The following is a 22,931-nucleotide window of genomic DNA, read 5'->3' on the forward strand; positions in this document are numbered from 1 at the left end:
AGAATCCACAGAGCAGGTGAATTGGTGAAGTGGACAGCTCTACACTGAAACTAATATTGATGTGGGACTACACAACAGCTGAAACCAGGAACACACACATACCGGTACATGTTGCACGCACTCACGAATGCACTCACGAATGCACTCACGAATGCACTCACGAACGCACGAAACACGCGCGTGCACACACAGACACACATCAGGAGACACGGATAGAGCATTGAAGTGAGAGTAATATTAGTATTAGTAAATAACTAAAAAGTTATTTTGGAAAAAAGCATTGAAATGAAAACATGTAAACCACAGGATGTGGTGACAGTCGTGTCTCTGCTGTCTAGCATGTGGGTTTTCCAAATCGTAGCTCAGCTAAAAACATTATCTTCTGATCTAGCATGAGTGTGTTGGGCAAAAAAATAAATAATAATTTAATATGTTTTCACAAATTGACAAACAGTGTCAACAGTGGAACACGCCTATAAAGAGTGACTGTCCATTTGTTAAAGCAGTCCAGGTTTAGTCAGTGTCACTGCAGTGGCTTTCATGTCTCTGTGGTATCATGTGGTCTGTAGGCCAATAATAGCTACACACTTAGGGTTCATATAATGGTCATTTAAAAAAACCTATGTGAAATTAGGTTAAACTGCTTAAACTCGTTGTGATGCTATGTTAATACATGTTGCTGGGACCCCCTGGAAGCCCCTTCAAGGACCCCTGGGTCACACGTGCGCACTGTGTAATTTTATAGAGGTATCTCAGAAACATACCACGAGGATGTCAACTGTTTCCTGTCTGGCAACCAAATGAGTGGTGTGTCTGTCATGAACGAACGGTTCAAATGAACCAGTTCTTTATGGTGAACGAAATTAACCGGGTCACCATCCCAAAAAGATCTGTTCAACCGCTCACAGCGCTCACGCTCTGATGTGACGACTTGCTGTGTTGCCTGTGTTTTGATCAGTACATCAATTGACTAGCAGTGTCTTCCCAGCACACAGAGTGTACGCATCTTTCATTCATGTCAGAAGGCCTGCGAGTGGGTGTTGTTTTTGTTGCCTCTCCTGTAAGCTGCTATTTCTACAAGTAAAGAACGTCTACTCTTTCAAACAACGTGTCTTCTTGAATGAACCAACAAACATAAACGAATACATTGTCATCAGAAATGGACGTCGCTCAACACTGACACTTCAGAGGAATGTTCATCCTTTCCTCTCTCCTCTTACTTTCCTCAATGGGAGGACTAAGATACAAGGAAAGGATGCAAGTTTAGGAAATAGAATGTAATTTAAGGACCTGAGACGCAGCCTGAAGAGAAGCATTTTCAGCCATCTTGCAGTGTGTTTAGTGCAGTGTAGCAGCTTTTGAACTAGGGGGACAGACAGTCAGAAAGACTGTCAGAAAGACAGACAGAGGTGTCATGGTGTGCAGGACAGAAGAGAAGAGTTATTTAACAAGCACACACGCACATGAGGAGACAGGAGTAAAAGCTCAGAAGCAGAAGTCATCCTCCGGAAACCGGAGGTCCAACCCAACCCGGTAACCCACTCTTTAGTCTTGCGTTGCCAGACTGTTGACTCCCACAATTTGCAAATGCTCCCGACATACAGTCTGGGAGACGGAAGTTCTAATCATACGATAACGCGAATGTGACGCGCCCGCTCCCTTGATGCATCAGCGGTAACAAGTACACTGGAAGCGTTATCTTTCGTCTTTCTCTGGTGTTGTTGGTGTTACAGTACTTCCATGATGTTTTCAAATGTTTTCTTTAATTATGTAGCAAACATGAAACATAGCCTATTAAATGTTCTTTATTATTAAGTACAGGCAAGTTAGAGACCCAGACTATGATAAACAAAATAAAAGAAAATTGCACAAAACTATTTGTTTGTTGTGTGAAATCATCAAATAAATATATATTGTTGGGGTGTGTGTGTGTGTGTGTGTGTGTGTGTGTGTGTGTGTGTGTGTGTGTGTGTGTGTGTGTGTGTGTGTGCGCGCGCGTGCGTGCGTGCGTGCGTGCGTGCGTGTGTTTTCTTGGGAAAATGTTAAGAAAATTCAATTATGTCTAACAAAATCTTCCAATAGGCCTATAGAAGATAATACCATATAGGATACTGCAAATTCATTTTAGAATTAGGCTTATATTTTCTATAAATATGAAGCTTTAAGATAAAAGTCAGTTTCAGTGTGCATGCAACACATGCTCTTATCATCAATCATCCATACAGTGAAAGTTACTGACTCTATTATTTCATTGTTGTTTATATTGGTTGTAATTTCAACTATTCTGAAATACTTTAACAATGAATAAGAAGAATATCAATCCAGTATTAAGCCTATGTCAAACTACAATACCCGCAATCACTCTGCATTCCATCCCAACTCTGTAGCTGTTTCCAATAATCTTCTGCTTGATTAAATGGACTCAGAGTGATGTAAAGAGAGAGAGCAACAATGGTCCAAATTGCTTGATTGGATCGCCGTGATTCACGTAGAATTAAAAATTGTTCCAATTAATTAAAGTGGTTCCAATTACATCTATCTATATTAATTCACGAAACTTGCATTGTTCATGAACAAGCTTGATACCACTCTCTTTACACACCTCTTTTCTCACTCAAATTAGTCGGGGACCCACAGGCCCAAAAGCTCAAGGAATAGGGTTGAACCTGTGATGTCTTGCCATACTTTTTATTTCAGTTTTATCTATTAGTTAATAGTTTGGTCATTAAGGTCCACAGAATGAGAGGCCTGCTCTGCCGGAAACATTGCGAAAAAAAAAGTTATGTCCATTTGTATATTCTAGAAAAATATTTAAAAAAGAAAAGAATCTGCTTTAAGTAGCATGTGAGAGGTCAAACTAGGGGTTCCTCGTGATTCTGAATCCATTGCAAGCATTTGTTTTGCATGAAAAACATTCCTTGGACTAAATTTCGGCCCCCCAAAACTGTGAAAAGTGATGAGTTATAAACAAAGTGTGAAAAAAGTGATGACTCATCACTTTTCACAGTTTTGTGGGGCCATTCTTAGCCCAAGGATTGTTTTTTGTGCAAAACAAATGCTTGCAATGGATTCAGAATGATGAAAAACCCCTAGTTTGACCTCTCGCATGCTACTTAAAGTACGGCAAGACATCACAGGTCATCTCACATTTTGGGTGACTGGGTCCCCGGCTATATTCAATCACCACTCCACAGCAATGTGCTCCCTCTTGAGGATTCATGTGCATCTTAAATGATCCAAGATTTCTTGATTACTGCAGATATATTTAGAAACAATTTGGAAACATTTCCGTGTTTTCTCTCGCTCTCTCCTTTTTGTTAATTTGGAGTGGCCAATTATTATTACCCAAATTTAGTTATTATTATGCCAATAGAGGGTATGCACGTCCACTGGGACCCACCCCCCTAATCTAGACTGAGTGGCAAAACATTGAGCAGCATGGAGCATTGGAGTTTGGAAGTGCTAGTTGCAAATCACTCAACGGCCCTGCATACCACCTGTTTCTAATTTGCACATAATGCAGGAGGCAGCAGGATGTTGTGTTGTAGAAAACGAGTGCTTCCAAACTCTGACACTTTGAAAAATAAAAACCTGCACAGAATGTCTTGACAGAAAGTAGCTCATAACATGCCTATGGTGGCTTTTTATGAAACAAAAACTTTGCAGATAGAAAGAGGATAATTCAAGATTTCAGTACAGCCGCAATGTTGGTGAGTTAACTTTGTTTAATACAATCAGATAGGACTTTTCTGTTTGGATGTATGGGCTGTCAATGGCAGAAATGAGTGTTTTGCCACTCAGTAGGCGTGTTCCCACATAACTTCCAGCAACAGTGATGTCATGCGCATAACCTCTATTAAGTTCTCCCCACACGTTTCTCTGTTTCCACTGCTATACTTGCTAGTTGACGTTCGTCATTCGCCTGCGAAGATGACCAGGTGACTTCACATGGCTGATGAGGCCTATCAGATTGTGAGGGCTGAGGAGGCCATAAAGGGAGGACGTATAGCACCTCCATCCTGTTCCTCCAATCAGTGTTGTTTTTGACAGCAAATTTTGATTTAGTTTTAGTCATAGTCTTTTGAATGAAATGTAATTTAGTTTTAGTCATAATTTAGTCACCTGAAAAGTATTAGTTTTAGTCTTATTTTAGTCGACTAAATATCTTAAGATTTTAGGCGACTAAATCTACAGTTGATTTAGTCAACTGAAATGTATTTTGGCAGGCCTTGATGGCATCGTAATTACTGATTTTATACTTGGTTGTGTGCTGAAAATAGCAGATCTACAAGCTCACAACGCGTCGCAGCGCGACACGTTGTGGCTTGTAGGTCTGCTATTTTCAGCATGAGAGCAACAAAACATAAAATGACTCTCTTCTCCACTAGTCCCTCCCTAACGTTTTAGTCTAGTTTTTATTTTGTTGACGAAATTGTCAATATATTTAGTCTTAGTTTTAGTCACCACAGCTTAGTTTTTATTTCGTTTTTATTTAGTCTTTGTCAGTGAAAAAAACGCAGTCGACAAACATTTTTCGTCATAGTTTTAGTCAACGAAATCAACATTTCCTCCAATTCAACTTTCCCTGTTGATGGGTATACCACCCCAGCCTTGTGCAGTGAAAAATATCTCACTACCCGACCAGCTTCCCTCCCGAGCACCTATTTTCATTTTTTTTAAGATGTATTTTTGGCATGCTTTATATAGTTAGACAGAGTAAAGAGAGAGACAGGGAATGTGGGTACTGACAGAGAGCAGAGGAAACGGACATTCGGACAACAACCATTTGGCTATCGGACGCCTGATGATTGTTTTATCTTGATTTTGTTTTCCATGTGTTTTGTGAAAATAGGAGGGTAATATGGGATTTTTAGAAACCAAACCAAAACAAACACAAGTCATGACCTTAAATCAATTCCTGTGCATCTGATGAATACATCTATGGATTCAATGAAAACCTTGGTCTGAACATTGCTTTTTTCCTGATAGTGGTGAAAGCCAATAGCCTAACAAGAACACTAGAATGTCAGCTTTAATTTAATGTATGAAAGTTTTGTAAAAATCCATGAGTGAGCGTATTGAAAGACAATCTAAGTTAAAGATATGTTTTCCTAGTATTCGTTTGACTTCAACAATGCGTGTTGTAAATGTCTGTATTTAGCCTCAAGGTCTTTGTTTCCTTGTATGCTCTTTGCATAAGGTGATCTCCAGTCCCTCTCAAAAGCTGCCTTGATTTGCTCCAGTACCGTCACCTCCATCTCTTTCATGTTTGGCTTTATGTGGATAACCAGCCCAACTCCTGCATTAGTGGCAAAGTCGCTCCCCACCCAATTATGGTTTCCTGTGGGAAAACAAAAGCACGTTTTTAAATATTTATATGAATATTCCCAATGCTAAATTACTTGTAAACAAATAGCATTCACTTACCAATGTACAGAGCATTGTCGGTCACCACGTACTTGTTGTGGTTAAGTCCATATTGATTGTCATCTTTCTGCTCTTTGTGACCAAAAAACCTCTGCAAAAGTGAATTTGTATTTATGTTAAAAAGAACAATTCTTATTTTGTTCTGAACAATCACAAACTAGAATCAGTGCTCTTCCGAGCACAGTTCTCCGTCAGGTCAGGTTTGTTATTGTGGCCTCCTGGCCTCCTATAATAAATTGCCCAATGTGAAAAGGGTGCCATGTCTTCTTCGGCCTTTGATCGGATGCTTCATGCATGATTTATTAGGCATTTTGTGCCAAAAATGTGTTTAGCAAAGGTCGACCTGCTGGTGGCGCATGTCAATCACATGACTGTAGAGATACTGTCCAGTGTCCTACCGATTTGCGTGATCTTTGGACAAAATCTGTACTGTAAAGAATTGTTTTCTAGCCACCTCATGGTGGCGCTAGAACAGGCCCATGTGAAAAATGTGGGGCAGAGATTCTGAATTGGCATCCAGGGAGTTTGGCAGCAACTGGGCCAACGGTACCAGAGATTAGCTGGTAACAGACGGATGCACGGACGCAGATGCACGGACGGACACACAAACAGACATGGTGCAAAACATAGTTTCCCCATGCCTTCGGCCTGGTGGAGACAATAACCAAACTACTGTAGCTACAATATATGTTTGATCTAAAGGGTTAAAAGCCCAAAGGTTTTGTGTAAATCAGAAACTATATTGTCTAAAAAATAAAGCTTTTCACTCACCACTTCCAGTGAACAGTTGGCCAGCTTAATGCACAGAGACTTGAGGGAGGTCACAAAGTTAAGTGTGAGTGGGTGGGTTTGCTTCCAGATGCTTACAAGCAAACGAACCCTGACTCCTCTCAGTACCACAGCTTCTCTGATCGCTTCATCAATGGGGGACCAGTATCTGTAGACAGACCTCAGACACATTACACAGAGTAACTGATAACAGCTGAACGTGAGTGTAAAATGAAAGGCGAATGGACTACTAGACAGCTGACGATGAAACAACAAACTATTCTTAACCACTTTAACCCCAGCATCAATATTCTAGGGGGAATGTTAGCCGATCTACAAGCTCACTACGCGTACCAACCGTTACAATAAGAATAGAAGGTTAAAGTGGTTAAATGTCATGATGTTCTTGTTTGCTGGTTACAAGAGCCCTACCTTGTTACCAAGGTCCCCCGTAGGCTCCTGGTGACTAATGGGAGGTAGTCTGTGACAGATATGTAGACGAATGTCTTTGCACTCTGAATGACTTGATGGATGGCATCCACGTCTCTGGTACGATCTTTAGAGCAGAAGAGGTCAGGAGAGGTCTGCCAAGAAGATGCATCACTCTGAGCATTCAAATGTCATACTTTCATACATACTGTACTTTCAGTGTTTTTTATTTTTTACATTTTCTTTTTCAGGGACAACAAACCATACTTTACGATGCAAATAGGACATTCGTGTTTTTCAGTTTTATTCTCCGTCCATTATATTCTCCAAAATGTTCAAAAACAAGTCGTAAGATTTTGGATAAGGTTGAAAGCAAGTAATGAGGAGGAAAATCTCCATATTCACGTGGGGAGAACAAACAGGATATAAAGACAGACTTTGGGACATAAAACCGCTATTGCTATTGGCACAAAAAAAGAGAGAAAAAGATTGCCTTGATTGCATACTGTATGCTCGAATATATTCACAATATTATTTTATGATTGTCAGCACTTCTTAAGGACTAATATCAAGAAAGACTTCCTGGATTCAGTTTTTCTATTTGTTTTTCTCCATATCCATGTGTCATTGTCAGAGCTGTGGCACATGAGCAGGCGGGGGTTGCCCTCAGCCAATCACAGTATGGCTCCATTACTTCCCAGAGAATGATGAATGTTCCCTATCGTCACTGTTGGGCAGAAACCTTGTATCTCCAAGTTTAAAATTTGTATGTTTTTTCGCAAAGTAAAGCCCTGCTTCATCATACAAGGCCGTCGCACAAAGGTAGTGAAAACAGCCGATCTACAAGCATGTAGATCGTCTGTTTTCACTAGTTTAAATCATTTTTAAAATGATAATGCAACGGTTTTGGACATACAAGGTTTTCACCCGACAACGACGCTATGCAACCGATAAACATCTTGCTGCTGGGAGGGCAGTAAGATTTATTACTGTCAACTTAGAGATTTTCAAAGTCTAGACCTTTTACTCAGCACGACATAAGCACAGTTAATTGCCCGCCTGCGTTTTTATGAAATTGAAGCATCTTTGAAGTCATGAGTTGTGTGCTTTATGAGGAAAACGTCAGAAAACTGATGCCATAAGGAACATGAAGTGAAGTCTCTGGCTTTGGGAACTTTCTGTACAGGTCAATTTGGTTCCATTTGTACACTCTCAGTCAGAGTTACATACACGTAAGGGTCAATTTGGTTCCTAACAATCAATTTGGCTGGTTACCCCTGGAACCCCCTCAACAACCCTTGGGGACCCAACTTTGAGAACCAGTGTTCTAGCTAATAAACACAGACTATAGTAGTTGCATGTCAGTGGTGCTCAAACCTTTTCATGTGAAGGACCCCCAAAATGATATGTATTTGGCCATGCACGGACCCCATCTCAAAGCATTTAGTTCCAGGGATCCCCCAGAAGCAAAATCTGAAAAAAATCTGAATACAAATGCTTAAAAGATACATATATTCAAAGATTTGCGCACATTTGCAAGATTTTTTAAAAATAGCAGATCTACAAGCTCTCAGCGCGGCACCGTGCCGCTTGTATATCTGCTATTTTTCAATAGCTAAAGTATAACATAATTAAGGCCCCTCCACCTTGGGCCCTAGTAACTCAGTGCCACTCAGTCCCCCCCTTGTGACGCCCCTGGTCGGACATGCATTATTAGCATATTATACGGTACATACAGTAACAGGGCCATTCACTCACAGACACATACGCAGTGGCCTGCGTTGCATTGAGTCTCAGCTCCAGGGCCTCCTCTTTGCCATAGAGGGCTGTGACTCTCCTGGACCAGATGGAGGGGATGTAGTCTCTGTCGTGCAGCTGCCAGTAGAATGAGAAGACTCTGTGGAGGTCCAGAGCCAGGCAGCTGCAGTTGAACACCATCACCCCCAGCTCTTTCCTCTGGAGTGAAGAGGACGCAAAGAGCAGTGGTGGAAAAAGTACATACTGCAATGTAGAAATACTCTGTTACACTTACAAGTAAAAGTCCAGAATTCAAAAAGTAAAAGTATGTAAGTTTTGTCTTCAAAATGTACCATTTTACTTTTGTCTCCAAAAGTAAAAGTACAATTATTTTTTTGAAAATTGCAGATCTGCAAGCTCACAAGTTTTGAGCTTGTAGATCGGCTGTTTTCAAACAGCCTAGGTTTAAATATGGCTAAAGTGGTTCATTTATGTTTTATATATCTGCAAAGTAACCAGTTACTAAAGTTTTCAAATAAATGTAGTGGATTAAAAGTACAATATTTGGATGTAGTGGTCTAGTGGATCAAATAATTGGAAATACTCAAATAAAGTATAAATACCTCAAAATTGTACTTTAGTACAGTACTTAAGTAAGTGTACTTAGTTACTTTCCACCACTGGTAAAGAGGTCTGCATGAGCGAGTTCACGTGCATTTGCTGGATGAATGTTGTATGGCAATATGATGGGGAGCAATTTTACAAGCACAATTCTGACAGAATTTCAGGAGCAGGCGAGTAGACGAGACATTAAAACCTCCCCCCTCCCCCCTAGCCATTTGTTTGTGTTTATTACAATTTTGTCCATGACTGAGATTTATTTTTCAGCAGGAACACTATTTAATTTGATTTGTTTACTGTTGACTGGGATTTGTGTCAGATGGGCCTGCCTAGCTCTCTCTCTCTCTCTCTCTCTGTGTGTGTGTGTGTGTGTGTGTGTGTGTGTGTGTGTGTGTGTGTGTGTGTGTGTGTGTGTGTGTGTGTGTGTGTGTGTGTGTGTGCGCGCGTGTGTGTGTGCGCGTGTGTGTGTGCGTGTGTGTGTGTGTGTGTGTGTGTGTGTGTGTGTGTGTGTGTGTGTGTGTGTGTGCGTGTGCGTGCGTGCTTGCGTGCGTGTGCGTGTGTGTGAATATTCCCCTCGTGGCTCCTTTTGTTAATTACACTCAACAGTAAGTCTACCTCACTGAGGCATGAAAAGTGCCAGGTAATCACTTCAAAGTTCAAGCTATGGCTACACTCTCACTTGTCCTACATTCTCCGGTCTATTATAAATTAAATGCCGAATGGAAAGAGGGTCAACCTATTTATTATAACTCTATGGGGTCAACACAAGCCATCTTGTTCCTGGACCAACTGGATTTAATTCTAACAAGACTCAAACTCGGTATATGTGAAGTTTATAAGTAACTAGTCTGCAATGTCTGAAATAGTTTTTGCTGTGTGTATTGATACTCCTTAATACAGCTAGATGATAACATACTATACAGCAGTTCTTCCCAAATGGGGGTATGTGTACCCCTAGGGGTACGCAGGGGTGCTGCAGGGGATAAAGGAGAAAATGGGAATATTGTGTATTTCACTGTTATGGGTAATAAGAAAACATTGACAGTGTTTGTGTACACCTTCTCATCTATAATTTGTTAAACAAAGTACAACCGTTATTGAATAGAAAGCAATGTTTATTTACCATTATACTGTTTTATTTTGAACATATTGGTATTGGAACTGGACTTTTGATGTAAATGTTATAAGCAAAATGCTGTAGTCAGGGGAAGGTACTTATTGGCTTCAGAAATCAGTATCAGCCAAAGACGTTTGAGAACCAGTGACATACAGTATGTGCTTTTAGTTATGACAGTTCAGTTATATGCAGATGGTACCTTGGAGAAGGAGCGCCAATCCATGGTAGCACTGCCAATGTAAAGATGCTTCCGATCCACTATCCAAAATGAGGAATGCAGTCCGCCACTGGTCAGGACAGTCATATTCACAAAACGAACCTCTGCTCCTAAGCGAGAGAGAGAGAGAGAGAGAGAGAGTGTCGCACCAAATTCTGAGCCCTGGGTAAAAGGATTCCCTGCGGGCCCCCCATTAATGTTCTTCATAGGAGGAGGGGGTTTAACCCATTTAGACTGGGAACGCATTACACATTATTTTGTGCTTTAACTATTGAAAAATAGCAGATACAAGCTCACAGCGCGGCACTGAGTGCCGTGCTGCGAGCTTGTAGATCGAGCTTGAAGATTTTTGAATGGTGAACATTTTTGCAAGACTTTGAATATTTTTGTACCCGATTCTATAAATGTCTTCTAAATCCTTCTAAGGTTTTTTTTAAAAACCTATGTTTCTATGTCAGTGGTGCTCAAACGTTTTCATGTCAAGGACCCCCAAAATGATATGTATAATATGTATTTACAAATGTTCGCTTAAAAATACATATATTCAAAGATTTGCATACATTTTCACGTCTTTAAAAAAAATAGTAGACAGACAGGATAGAGGCTGGCGGCCTTCGAGGCATAGGCTTTGACAGGGAAGAACATTCATGCACATTCATGATGTTTGACCTTGGAGATGTTAGCGGTGTGGGAAGATGTTAAAGCTCATGCTGTGGGATGGAGGGATGGGGCAACTCTGCATCCGTTGGCCTTGGGACAAGTCAGATGACTGGAGAACGGAAAAACAACAACTACTGTACATATTGTGCTGGCCTGCATATCGTCATTGTCGGGTGGAAACCTTGTATGTTCAAGAACTTTCGTTTTGTATTTATCATTTTAAAACATTTTAAACTCGCGGTGCGAGGCGTTGTGTTCTTGTAGATCGGCTGTTTTCACTACTATTGTGCGACAGTCTTGTATGATGAAGCGGGGCTTTACATTTGAAACTTGGAGGTGCGAGGTTTCTGCCCGACAGTGACGATACGCTATTAATGACTGCATTATTATGTTAGTGTTTAGTAATCACGGCAACCTTTGGTTCGATCAATAGGCTACAATAGAAGCTGTGACAGGCTGCCCTTCTGAAGTCATGTAAATCTTAATACTCACCATGGTCTGCCAAGGTCCTCAGTTCAGCAGAATTAGTCAGGCTGGTGGCAATCTTGAGTCTAAGCCCACGAGAATTCAGGCTGAGCAGTCTCTGGAACAGGAGTTGGCCCTGAGGAAGAGAGTGATGTCTAGCTGCAGTATAATATTAGTGGGAAGTCACTCCTCCCACCCATCTAAATTCTCTACATTTAAAAAAAAAAAAAATTCTATGTCAGTGGTTCTCAAACTTTTTCATGTCAAGGACCCCCAAAATTATATGTATTTGGCCACGGACCCCAAATATTTAGTCCCAGGGACCCCCAGAAGCAAAATTTGCCTTACAAATGTTCGCTTTATACATATATTCAAAGATTTGCACACATTTTCAGAACTTTTCAAAAAGAGCAGATCAGCAAGATCGCAGCGTGGCAGAGCTTGTAGATCTGCTATTTGTCAATAGCTAAAGTATGAAATAATTACAGGTCTTAAAGGTTAATGCTACTGTATGTTTCTCTACACTTGCAGCGCTCATTCACACTTCATTCCACCATGGTGTCGCTCGCCGAAAAATAACAGATCTTCAACACTATGTGTGGCGATGAGGGCCTTCCAGCGAGCGAGTCCATCATGCCATGATGTATAAATTGGCCTTAAAGGAGTAGTTCACCCCCAAAATGACTTTTTTTCTATTGATTACTCATGCCATGGAGAGTAGAGTTCAATAATATTTTTTGGTTTTTGTCACATTCCTAAGAGTAAATTTACCCCCATTGATTCCGGATCCAGAACGAATGGGGTTAAATTTATTATTATCACATTTTTGTGAATGCGACAAAAAACTAAAAATATTATTGAACTCTAGTCTCCATAGTGTGACTAATCAATAGAAAAAAAGTCATTTTAAGAATCCTTTAAGAAAGTCCAGTCTCTGTTATGAGACACGTGGCTCTGACATCCAGTGTTGTAAACATTTACTTAAGTACTGTACTTACGGTAAGTACAGTTTTGAGGTATTTTTACTTTACTTGAGTATTTCCAATTTCCAATACTTTTATTTCTACTCCACTACATCTCGGATCCAAATATTGTACATTTACTATTTTATACCTACTGTACGCTGTTTAAAAATAGCCGATCTACACCGCGACGCGTTGTGAGCATGTAGATCTGCTTTCAAAACACTTTTGCTACTTTAAGTACATTTTCATGCAAACACTTTCATACTTTTACTCATTTTGAATTCCCGACTTTTACTTGTAAGGGTGCCCGCACACCAAAATACCTATGAGAGTGGAATCCGCGTTCCGCCAATGCATTTCAATGAGAGTGAAGCGGTTTCATGCCAGCAGAGGATTTCTGCAAAAAACGCTCCCATATCATTGAAATGCATTGGCTGAACGCGGATTCCACTCTCATAGGTATTTTGGTGTGAGGGCACCCTAACAGAGTACTTTACATTGCAGTGTTGATACTTTTACCTAAGTAAAGAATGTGAGTACTTTTTCCACCACTGCTGACATCCTACCTGTTTGGCAGTGTTAGGCCATGTTTCCTGGTCCCAGGAGTTGAGGTCCCAGACGGGTGACACCAGCTCGATGGAGTGCTTGACCAGGTCCAACAGCGTGTGGAAGCCCTCGGTGAGAGGGAGGTGGGACCCACCGTCCACAGGGAGGGAGAGGTCATCTGGAATGTTCTCTACGAGGACAATGCTGAGAATATGAAGATATGCTAAAGATTATGAGGTGAAAAGCAAGAGTTCCTTCCATTTGTTTGATCACTGTCTTCATGATAATGATAGTGGGACTGTTAGACAATCCAGTACAACATACTAACGTTATACTGTAAACCTATTTTTATAAGCAAGTCATACCGTAGCTGGTAGTGGCATTCACCACGCATTCACTATTAACTACTCACCCCATGGAGATATGAATTCATGGATATTTTTTTGTTTTTGTCACATTCCTAAGCCAATAACCAGCAGTGGTTCCTATATGGAGACACAAAGAGCCTGCTTTGTTCCCTATGGAGACACAAAGAGTCTCCTCAAATGATTGGCTAAAGCGACAAAAAATTTATAAAACAATCTATTAATTCAAGACTCCATGGGGTGAGTAATCGATAGAGAAAGGGTCATTTTGAGGGTGAACTATCCCTTTAAGTATAACTTAAAGGTGATACACCATGCATTTAAAAAGTATTTATGTCATATTGTTTATGTCCCAAAAACGTTTTTCAAAAGGTTTGAGGCTAAATTACCACTCCTGAATAGAGAGCCTCTCTCATTTTTGAATGGCTCTCAGAGCATTTTCAGCTGCAGTACCACCTTTGGCCTGAACTTTTTTTTTCTTCAAAAACGGTCGTCGCTGACGTCAGCGACGGCAGCAAATCTGGACAGCCTGTTTTGAGAACCCGTGGGATGCTTTTAACCTCTGCCTTCCCAAAACCAGAGAAAGACACAACGGTCAGAAATGGGACTTTGTGAGGATAGAAGGTGCTAGTGGGACCCCAAAAAAAGGTTTTAAAATAGGAAAAGTGAAATTTCATGGTGTATCACCTTTAACTTTCTAGTAATAGAATAGTACGCATGGATGGCGATCAGAGGCGGCCTGCAGGGGGGGCTAGCGGGGCACTCGCCCAGGGCGCCACTTTGAGGGGGCGCATGAAGAAGAAAAAAAAATTGGATTAACTGACTGACTTTCCTCTACAAAACACAGACCTCTATCAGCCAGGATATAGGAACTCTATAGTCTTGTCTCACTGTGCGTGACTGTGAAAGAACCATTTCTCCTGACCAGCCCAAGGTAAGACTAAGACAGTCAGATCATGCTTTTATAAACCCTATTATATTAAGCCCAAAATGGTTCTGCCGCCGTGTAGAACCGAACCGCTTTTAACTTTAAAAAAATTCATAATTCTTTTTTATTAAAAAAGAAAAAAAAAATCCGATAGGGCGGCGCTATACTACCTCGCCTAGGGCGCAATATAGGTACCAACCGCCACTGATGGCGATCAATGTAGTTGCTTGGGTGGATAGACTTCCAACTACAAAAGAAATCTGTAATTATTTCATTGGTTGCTGCCAGGTGATAATTTCCCTCCCTGATTATTTGCAAGAGCTGCAGGTCCAGTTCATCCTACCGACAGTCTGTGCTGCAGTTGTCCTCGGTGATGCCATCCTCCTCATCTCCCCACACATTCACCGCTGAGAAGATCAGCGCCAGCAGCACAGCAAGGCAACACAGCAGGGCAAAGATAGCGATGCACTTCTGTGGGGACTGGAAAGGTGAGTAATGATTAATGTATATGCCTACTTCATATGACGGGCCTACTGTACTTCTTTCTTCGTATGATGTGTCACACTCTCAAAATAGCTGATTTACAAGCTCACAGTAGATATTTTCAGGCAACTATCGTACAACTAGAAAGATGCAATTCTGGGAAATTGCAAGTGTGGTTGCTTATTTATAGACTGGATAGACAAAATGTCATTTGAAGCAATTGACCAATCCCAAACTTTTGGGGTTTACTCTATGAAGTCTCAGTCCTACTCTAAAGTTGGAAGAGAATAATAGTGTGATGCCCTATAGGCCAGTGGTTCTCAACCTGTGGGTCGGGACCCCCAGGGGGGTCCCCAAATTGATTAGCCTAATGTGCAACGTTGTTTTCTCACTCAACAGTAAACAAACCAATATAAACTGTGAGTGTATAGAGGGTACATGACATGTACATTTCTAAAGTGACAATTTAAGGACTTTTTAATACCTCTAAAGTGGCAAATTAAACCACATTTTCAAATATTAGAGGCAGAAATTGTGAAAATAGCCGATCTACATGCTCACAATATAACTGCGTTATACAAAATGTAATGCCACATCTCTTAGTGCTCGTCAGGGTTGGGGCATGTGCCCAGGGGCCCCTGGGCATCAAGGGCCCTCCAAGGTGGTAAAAAAAAAGAAGAAGAAGAAAAAATGTGTTTAATCAGAATGAAATAAATGATGTCCACCACCCCCTGAAACAAATGCTGTGAGAATGCTGCTGAACAGTGTACATTGTGTGTTAACACATCGACTGCCCACCAGGTGGCGCCAGTCATCCCCTCTGAGTGCCCCCATAGCACTTCCATAGAAGAATACGAGGCCCTGTTGCGTCAATGCATGCGTGATGACTTCACTTGGTCACATGAGCGCAGACAGGATGTTATTGTGTAACTTACTGTATGGGCTAGTGTTGATCATAGCTGTTCACTGCCGATCAAAATTTGGACATTTTGCCGCACGCGGCCACAGTTTTAGCCATAAAACAAACATCGGAGATAAAGGGCTTTAAAGATGGGGAAATGCATTGGAGTATACAGAGAAAAACGGCTGCGCGATGCTCTCAGCGTCGACTCGAAGCGACTAGCGGCTAATCTCTCTAGGTCGTCCTCAGACGAGCCTTCCATCGTCGCTTCCAGTCATCCCGGTTCTCCATACATCTGGCCAGCTCGTTGGTGCTTTGTGCTCCTACGTCTTTCTTGAGTACATCCACGTATGTTATTGTGGGACGTCCTCGTGACCGGTGCCCATGTGTTGGTTCCCACAGCACCAGTTTGCTGGCAGGAAGCTCCTGATGTCTTTGGCAGTGTCCTGCTAGTCTCATTCTTCTGGCAGCAATTTTCTCGCTAACCCTTGGTATTCCCTCATACAGGCTCTTGTTGGTAACATGTGCACTCTTGCTGATGTTAACTCATCTAGTGCCTTTCGCGTGATGTCACGCGATAAGTACTAGAGTACGTATAGTGCCGAATGCGTGATGTCGCGCGAAAAGTAATACATTACTGTAACGGCGAGTAAAAATACCTAGTACAATGGCCGACGCTCCGGAGACGAAATCCGCGCTGATTTGTCATCATCACGGCTCCACGAGCACACAATAGTCATCCCATAACATTGAGGTGGACGGCCGATCTCATCTTTAATGTCCATTATCTCAAAACAACACTTTAGAAGCGAAGATGGAGGCAGATGCTCGCTTATAAAACACATGTATAAACGCTCCTATGCAATCCAGCATGGCACCACGTAAACAATGATGGGTTCCGTCGCAGGATCCGATGACGTCAGACCGGAAGTACTTCCGGTCTAGACTTCTGGCCTTCAAAATAAGACAATGGCCGTTAATGGGGCCGGGAGGGGGCACTCTGGACCCCCTAATCCGTTAATGTCCTGGGCTCTGGATGAGTTAAGTACTGCACGCAACATTCTGGTGTAGCACCCATCTAGAGACTTCTGCAGGGTTGGCTTCAGGGTCCAGCATTCACTGCCATAGAGGAGAACAGACTCTACCGTTGCAAAGAAGAAGCTGAGTTTGATTTGTCGGGGGAGGTTGGAGTTCCATACACTGTTCATGCCGTTCAAGGCCCTCCATGCAAGTGCCTTCCTCACTTGAAGATCTTTCTCTGTTGAGTTGACCCATGCGCCCAGGTACTTGAAGTCCTTGACTTCCTTCAACACAGCGCCTCCTGTTGTTGTCAGAGGAGGGTGTTCCGGTAAGTTATATGTGATAACCTCAGTTTTCTTGGCATTTAGCCTAAGGCCAACCTTGGTACACTCTAACTCCACTCTGTTCAGGAGTTCCTGTGCTTGTGTCATGTTGTCGGAGAGCAGGCTGATGTCGTCCGCATAGTCCAGGTCCGTCAGGACTACTTTGGGATGTCGTCTTGACCTCCTTGGTGTTAATGTGAAGCCAAGATCCTGCTCTCGTCCACCGATGGCTTTCCTGAGCGCGTAATCTAGGACAATGATGAAGAGGAAGGGGGCTAGGGTGTCCCCCTGCATTACACCAGCTCGGATGTCAAACTCCTCACTGTTGCCGTCTGGAGTCACCACCTTGGCCCTTGTTCCTGCATACATGGTCTCAATAGCCCGGAGTATGTTAGGAGGGACATCGTAGGCCTCAAGGATCTTCACCATCTTGCCTCTGTGGATCGAATCAAATGCCTTTTTGAAGTCGATAAAGCACAGAACAGCTGTCAGGTTATCCTTTTTCACCTCCTCTATCAATCTCCTTAATGCCAAGATCTGGGCTACGGTAGTTCTCTCCTCTCGAAAACCATTTTGGTTCTCCCTCAGGTGAGGGTCGATGGCACGCCGTATCCTGTTCAGGATCATTCGGTTGAAGACCTTGGCAGTGATACATGTTAGGCTGATGCCTCGGTAGTTGTCTGGCATTGAGAGGTCTCCAGATTTTGGCACCGGGATGATGTTCGATAGAGACCATTTTTCAGGCTGCTTGTTGTGCAGTAGAGCAACGTTGCAAAACTCTAGGATGAGGTCATCGAGATCGCAGTTCTTCAAGACCTCTGGGGGTATGCCATCCGGCCCAGCACTTTTTCCCTCTCTCACTGTGGATTTTGCCCTGGCGAGCTCACTGGCTGTGAAGGGACCATCATCGATATTCAGGCCCTGGAGGAATGCTGGTATATTTTCCTCCTCTTCATCTTCTGCTGATGTGCCCAACAGGCTCTGGAAGTGACTGAACCAGGTCGCCACCCTCTCCTCAGGGCTGTGTCCCTCAACCTGGCCCTCCTTAGCCCTCTTCCGTCCAGTCATCTCATTGATTACCCTCCATGCCTCCCCATACTGTTTTTCACCCTGCGCTGCCTGCACTCTCCGCACCCTCTCCATCAGTTCCTCCCCTTTGATGGTGTCATAGGTGCTGAACAGAAGCTGTTTGGCTTCATTCAGTGACCTACGTCTCTCCACGTTTGGTTCACGCTCAAAGTTGAGTCGCGCTTCCTCCACCCTCCCCCGTGCTGCTACAACCTCCGGATGTCTAGACCGAAGTGAGGTTCTTGCTCTGTTCAGCACGGGCACGCACAATCTGGTTGCCTCCTCATTCGCAGCAACGAATCTCCCATATTTGCTGCTGGGCTCCTCTTCCTTGTCCAGCTGCCGAAAGCGTTTCCTGACCTCCTCCGCATACCTGGTTTGAAGGCCAGGATCGGCTGCAAATGCCTTCCAGTCATGCCGGATCTTGGGGCTTGGTTTGGGGACCCTGAGGCTCAGTCGCACCCTCATGGAAACCACTCGGTGATCAGAGCCCACAGAGCTGAACATGCTGTATGGCTCAGCGTTCAGGATGGAATTCCTCCACTTTTGCCTCACTAGGATATAGTCCAACTGGCGTTGCATACCCGAGGCTCGGTCCTGGAAGGTCCATCTCTTCCCTGTTCTTTTCCTGAACATGGTGTTTGCTGCCAGGAGCTGGTGTTCCATGAGAAGGGCAGTGAGGTATGTCCCGTTGCGGTTGGTAGAGTCGTGGTATGGGAAGGGGGCGTCCTCTGGTCCAATCCGTGCATTGAAGTCACCCAGGATTGCCAGGAAGTTGTGCGCTGGGACGCCTCGGACCGCTGTTGAGAGGTCCTCATAGAACCTTTCCACCTCCTCAGGTGGTGCCACGTTAGTGGGCGAGTACACGACCATGACTGTTGTTACTGGGTTGCTCGAGAACTCTGCGATAAGGATCCTATCGGTGTGATGGTAAACCCGCCGGAGAGCCTTGCGCACTCGAGAACCCAGCATTAGCCCTACGCCCCCTGTTGCAGCCTGGGCCTCGTTTCGCCACGCAGATGCAGTGATGAACGTGCATCTCTCCACTCTGCGGTAAACGATCCGGTCATCTGTGTGCACTCGTCTGTGTTCCTGGATTCCCAGGATCTCCACCCCCCGTTCCTCAGCACAGTGTGCTAGCTCCACCAATCTAGCTTCTTCTCTCACTGTACATGCGTTGAAGGTTCCCATTACGAATGGTCTCCGACAGCGCATGAGTGCATTGGATGTGGTGCTGTGATCGGACAGGACCCTCCCTCGCGGGTTTGGGGACCTGTCGTCATGATGTCCTCCGGGAGGAGGACCAGCACCACCATCCGCTGCGATGCTCCTGCGGACTCCCGCCGCTGGAAGTATAGGATTTGGGATGACTTTGTTCTCCATGGTTGGCTTTACAATGCTGGTTAAGGACTGTGGGGCGCAACTACTCACAGTCCTGGTTTTACTTCAGAGTGTCCTTCTCCTAGGTGGGTTGCCTACCATGGCTATGAGCCCCCCCCCGCCCCCCTGCTATTTACCCATAGCTGGGACAGTGGTTGGCAAGGCGCCAGGGCGTATCCACACACCGGTGGGCCTGCGCACCTCACCTATGGGGCCCACTGCTGCTCCCCGATCCCCTGCAGTTTGGTTTAGTGCCCGCAAGGACACGTATCCGTGTGTGGCCACGAGGAGGCACTGCAGGAGTCTTGGCGGTGGAGAGGCTGTGTACCGGCAGGAGGAGGCTTACGCACTCGGCTCCTCTTTTCACCCCCCGCGAGGAGGGCTAGCCGGTGGCAGTAGCTGAAAGCAGAGAGTAGCAAGCAGGAGCAGCATGCAACATGCACTAACTACAAGCACTTCTACACAGTACTACTGCACTGACGCATCACACACACCCTGTATGCAAGCATACACACACACAAATGGGCTACATCCAGGCGTAGCCCCGACCTAACGGTGAGATATAAAGTTATACTGTAATTACAGTAAACGCGTCCAACGCGTCGTGGGCCTCCAGCGACATCAAATAAATTGTCGCGTAGACACCTCGTGGGCACCCGCTGTGTTAAGTACAATGTACAATATTTTATGAAAGTCAAGTCAACTGATTAAAACTCTGCTGGGCCGCGCTGTGACAACTGCTGCTGCAGATGTTATATTGGACCTACATGCCTACATATGCCTACAAAACATTTTTCGTGCACACGGGGGCCCCTTGGTGCTTCAGTGCCCAGGGGCCCTCTGAGGTGATAATCCAGCCCTGATACTAAATACAGAGACCTTGTAATGAAATAACTACTATGCAGGTAGACATTGACAATGCAATTACTTTAAGGTAATGTACAAGGAGGAAATCATTGGCCATTACATTGTGATGCCTGCCGCCAATACCATTGATTACGTCCAGGATCACAATCAATACAGCAGCAGATCTCCATTCAATGGTAAAAACTCATTTGACAGCCAAACTGCTAAGGAATCCTCCCTGGCGGACCAAAGCACCATCCAGCCAGTAAATGACTGACAAGCCCTACTTTATGCCAAAGAGCAGAGGACAAGTGAAGTGGAACGCTCCCCAGCTCAACACAAATTGATTTGCAGCTTTGCCCCACCAAAATACAAAGTGGAGTGCCGTAATGTATGCTCTGTTTTTTACAGCCCACTGCTTTGCGCTCAGATGGATTTTGTAAACTACATGTCTGTACATGACAATACTCAATACCCTCCCTTGTGTGAGGTTGTGCATGTGTGTTATCAATATACGTTGCAAGTCAGATGTCCAAAAAATAAAGGCATTGTGGGTACGGTTATAATGCAGCACTGATAACTCTCCTAATCTAGCCTGAGGGGCGTCCATTTCTTAGGTTTTAAAAGTGCATGCTGGCGTTTTTGTTTTGCTTACGTTCACAGATTCCTATACCAATGCATTCTCTACGCTGTTTAGCTGTGTGTGTACGGCTGGACTGTGTTGAGCTGTCAACATCACATAGTCTCTTTTATTCTCTTTGCTAGATCATATCTCCACTCAGTGAAAAATGAAACTGAATGAAACTCTGTGAAAAATGAAACCCTGAGCTGTCACATATTCTGGCTGTGAAGCAAAGAAAGACATTAATTGGCACTAAATGTTGAAGAACGTAAGGTTCGGAGGAGGTTCGTCTAGGGTTAGTCTAGTGTCACACCTATTTCCCACTGTCTCAGGTGTTCAAGCTAAAAGCCAGATGCACTTTACACTCTAGGGCTGCAGGATTCATTTTTCATTCATTAAAGTGAAGTTCTATACTGTATACTGACTACTGTATATGGATGATTTTATTTCTTTCCTATTAGCATACCGTACATAGAAGGAACCAGAAAGGTAAGACAGATGAGTTTTGTATGGACTTTGTATGGCCAAACATAAAATATATTATTTTTTACAACAGTTGCAAAATAACTTGTACTTGGACTGCAAATATTTAGCCTATTCACACACACAACCTACAGGTAAACCTGTATGTAAACGGTTCCACGTTTGCATTGTCGTTAGATAATTGAAGAACCTACTGTATAGCTGTGACGTCCCATTTTGAGAAACATTTAAAAAGTTTGTAAAGCAGTTAAGCAGCTCAACACAGTAACATCCATTTGGTCACATTTGCACACTCTGAAACGTAAAGGATTTTCCTATGAATGAGCTAAATGTTGCACCAGAGACGCCTGCTACCTGCACCCAGGTGAAAACTAAATAGCGGGTGTGGTGCAGGAGATGTCTAATGTCTATGAAGTGAAGAGAGTAAAACAGATGAACTTGGTAAACTCACCCTCTGAGGCTCCTGAATGGCTGGCCCCGCCATGAGAGAAGCACTCCTCAAAACCCTCCTTTAAAGCACTGTGACATCCCTCTGTCTGTCTCTCTGTCTGTCAGTCTGTCAGTCTGTCTGTCTGCAAGTCAGTCTGTCTGTCTGTCTGTCTGCCTGCCTGCCTGTCTGTCTCTCCCAGCAACCCTGCCCCTCTATGCTGCTTCCACTCTTCCACTGTCTTCATTCCGCTGCTGTCCTACTATTCCACATGCCGTGGACCCCATTAGTTGTTGAGGCTGCAGCTCCAGGTATGTCCCGCGTTCTGACATGGTCTGTCCCGCCTCGGACTATGTGTGTGTGTGTGTGTGTGTGTGTGTGTGTGTGTGTGTTGTTGGTGCGCTCCTGGCTGGCTCGCCGCTTCTCCCCCCTCTGATAGTGGCAGTGGGATAGATGGATAAGCATCAGCCCCTCCTGCCTAAACATCCAATACAATGCTCCCGTTCGGAGCCCCTGCACCTCCTCCTTCTCCGCCTCCTCCTCCTCCTCCTCCTCTTTCCACTCCTCTTCCTCATTTCTCCATCTCTTCTTCTACCTGCCCTGTGAAAACTCCTCTGTGCAGTGAGCGGAGGAATTGGCTTGGCGTGAAGAGTTAGTCAGAGCCAGGATGGGGACCGACGCTGAGACACTGGCACTATAGGTGATGCAGACTCCCCCTTAGCAGCTGCACAACTCCCAGCAGCGCTGTTACTGTACTGTTACTGTATGTCTGCTAACCGATATACCAGTGTGAATGTGTCACTTTTAGATGTGCATGAAAGCATGTGTGTGTGTGTGTGCATGCATGCACACAAGTGCACACACACACACACACACACACACACACACACACACACACACACACACACACACGCGCACGCACACACACACACACACACACACACACACACACACACAGACAGACACACAGACACACAGACAGACACAAACACACACAGACACAAACACAAACACAAACACACACACACACACACACACACACACACACACACACACACACACACACACACACACACACACACACACACACACACACATGCGTCAGAAGTTAATCAGGAAATAGCTCTATGCAG

General features: G+C 43.9%; 1 protein-coding gene across 1 annotated transcript; it reads right to left on the bottom strand.

Annotated features, from left to right (window-relative positions):
• Positions 1-5,111: 5,111 nt before the first annotated feature.
• On the bottom strand, positions 5,112-21,855 carry pld5 (phospholipase D family member 5; the record flags this gene model as incomplete). The annotated part of the gene is made up of 10 exons (XM_080722539.1): positions 5,112-5,341; positions 5,428-5,518; positions 6,199-6,364; positions 6,628-6,779; positions 8,383-8,580; positions 10,299-10,426; positions 11,469-11,577; positions 12,973-13,156; positions 14,589-14,725; positions 21,823-21,855. The coding sequence occupies 10 exons, from the start codon at positions 21,853-21,855 to the stop codon at positions 5,112-5,114; spliced, it is 1,428 nt and encodes a 475-aa protein (XP_080578665.1).
• Between the last annotated feature and the right edge of the window lie 1,076 nt (positions 21,856-22,931).

This window comes from Nannobrachium achirus (assembly GCF_963921795.1).
Source record: "Nannobrachium achirus genome assembly, chromosome: 3".
In the NCBI taxonomy this organism is placed as follows: Eukaryota; Metazoa; Chordata; class Actinopteri; order Myctophiformes; family Myctophidae; genus Nannobrachium; species Nannobrachium achirus.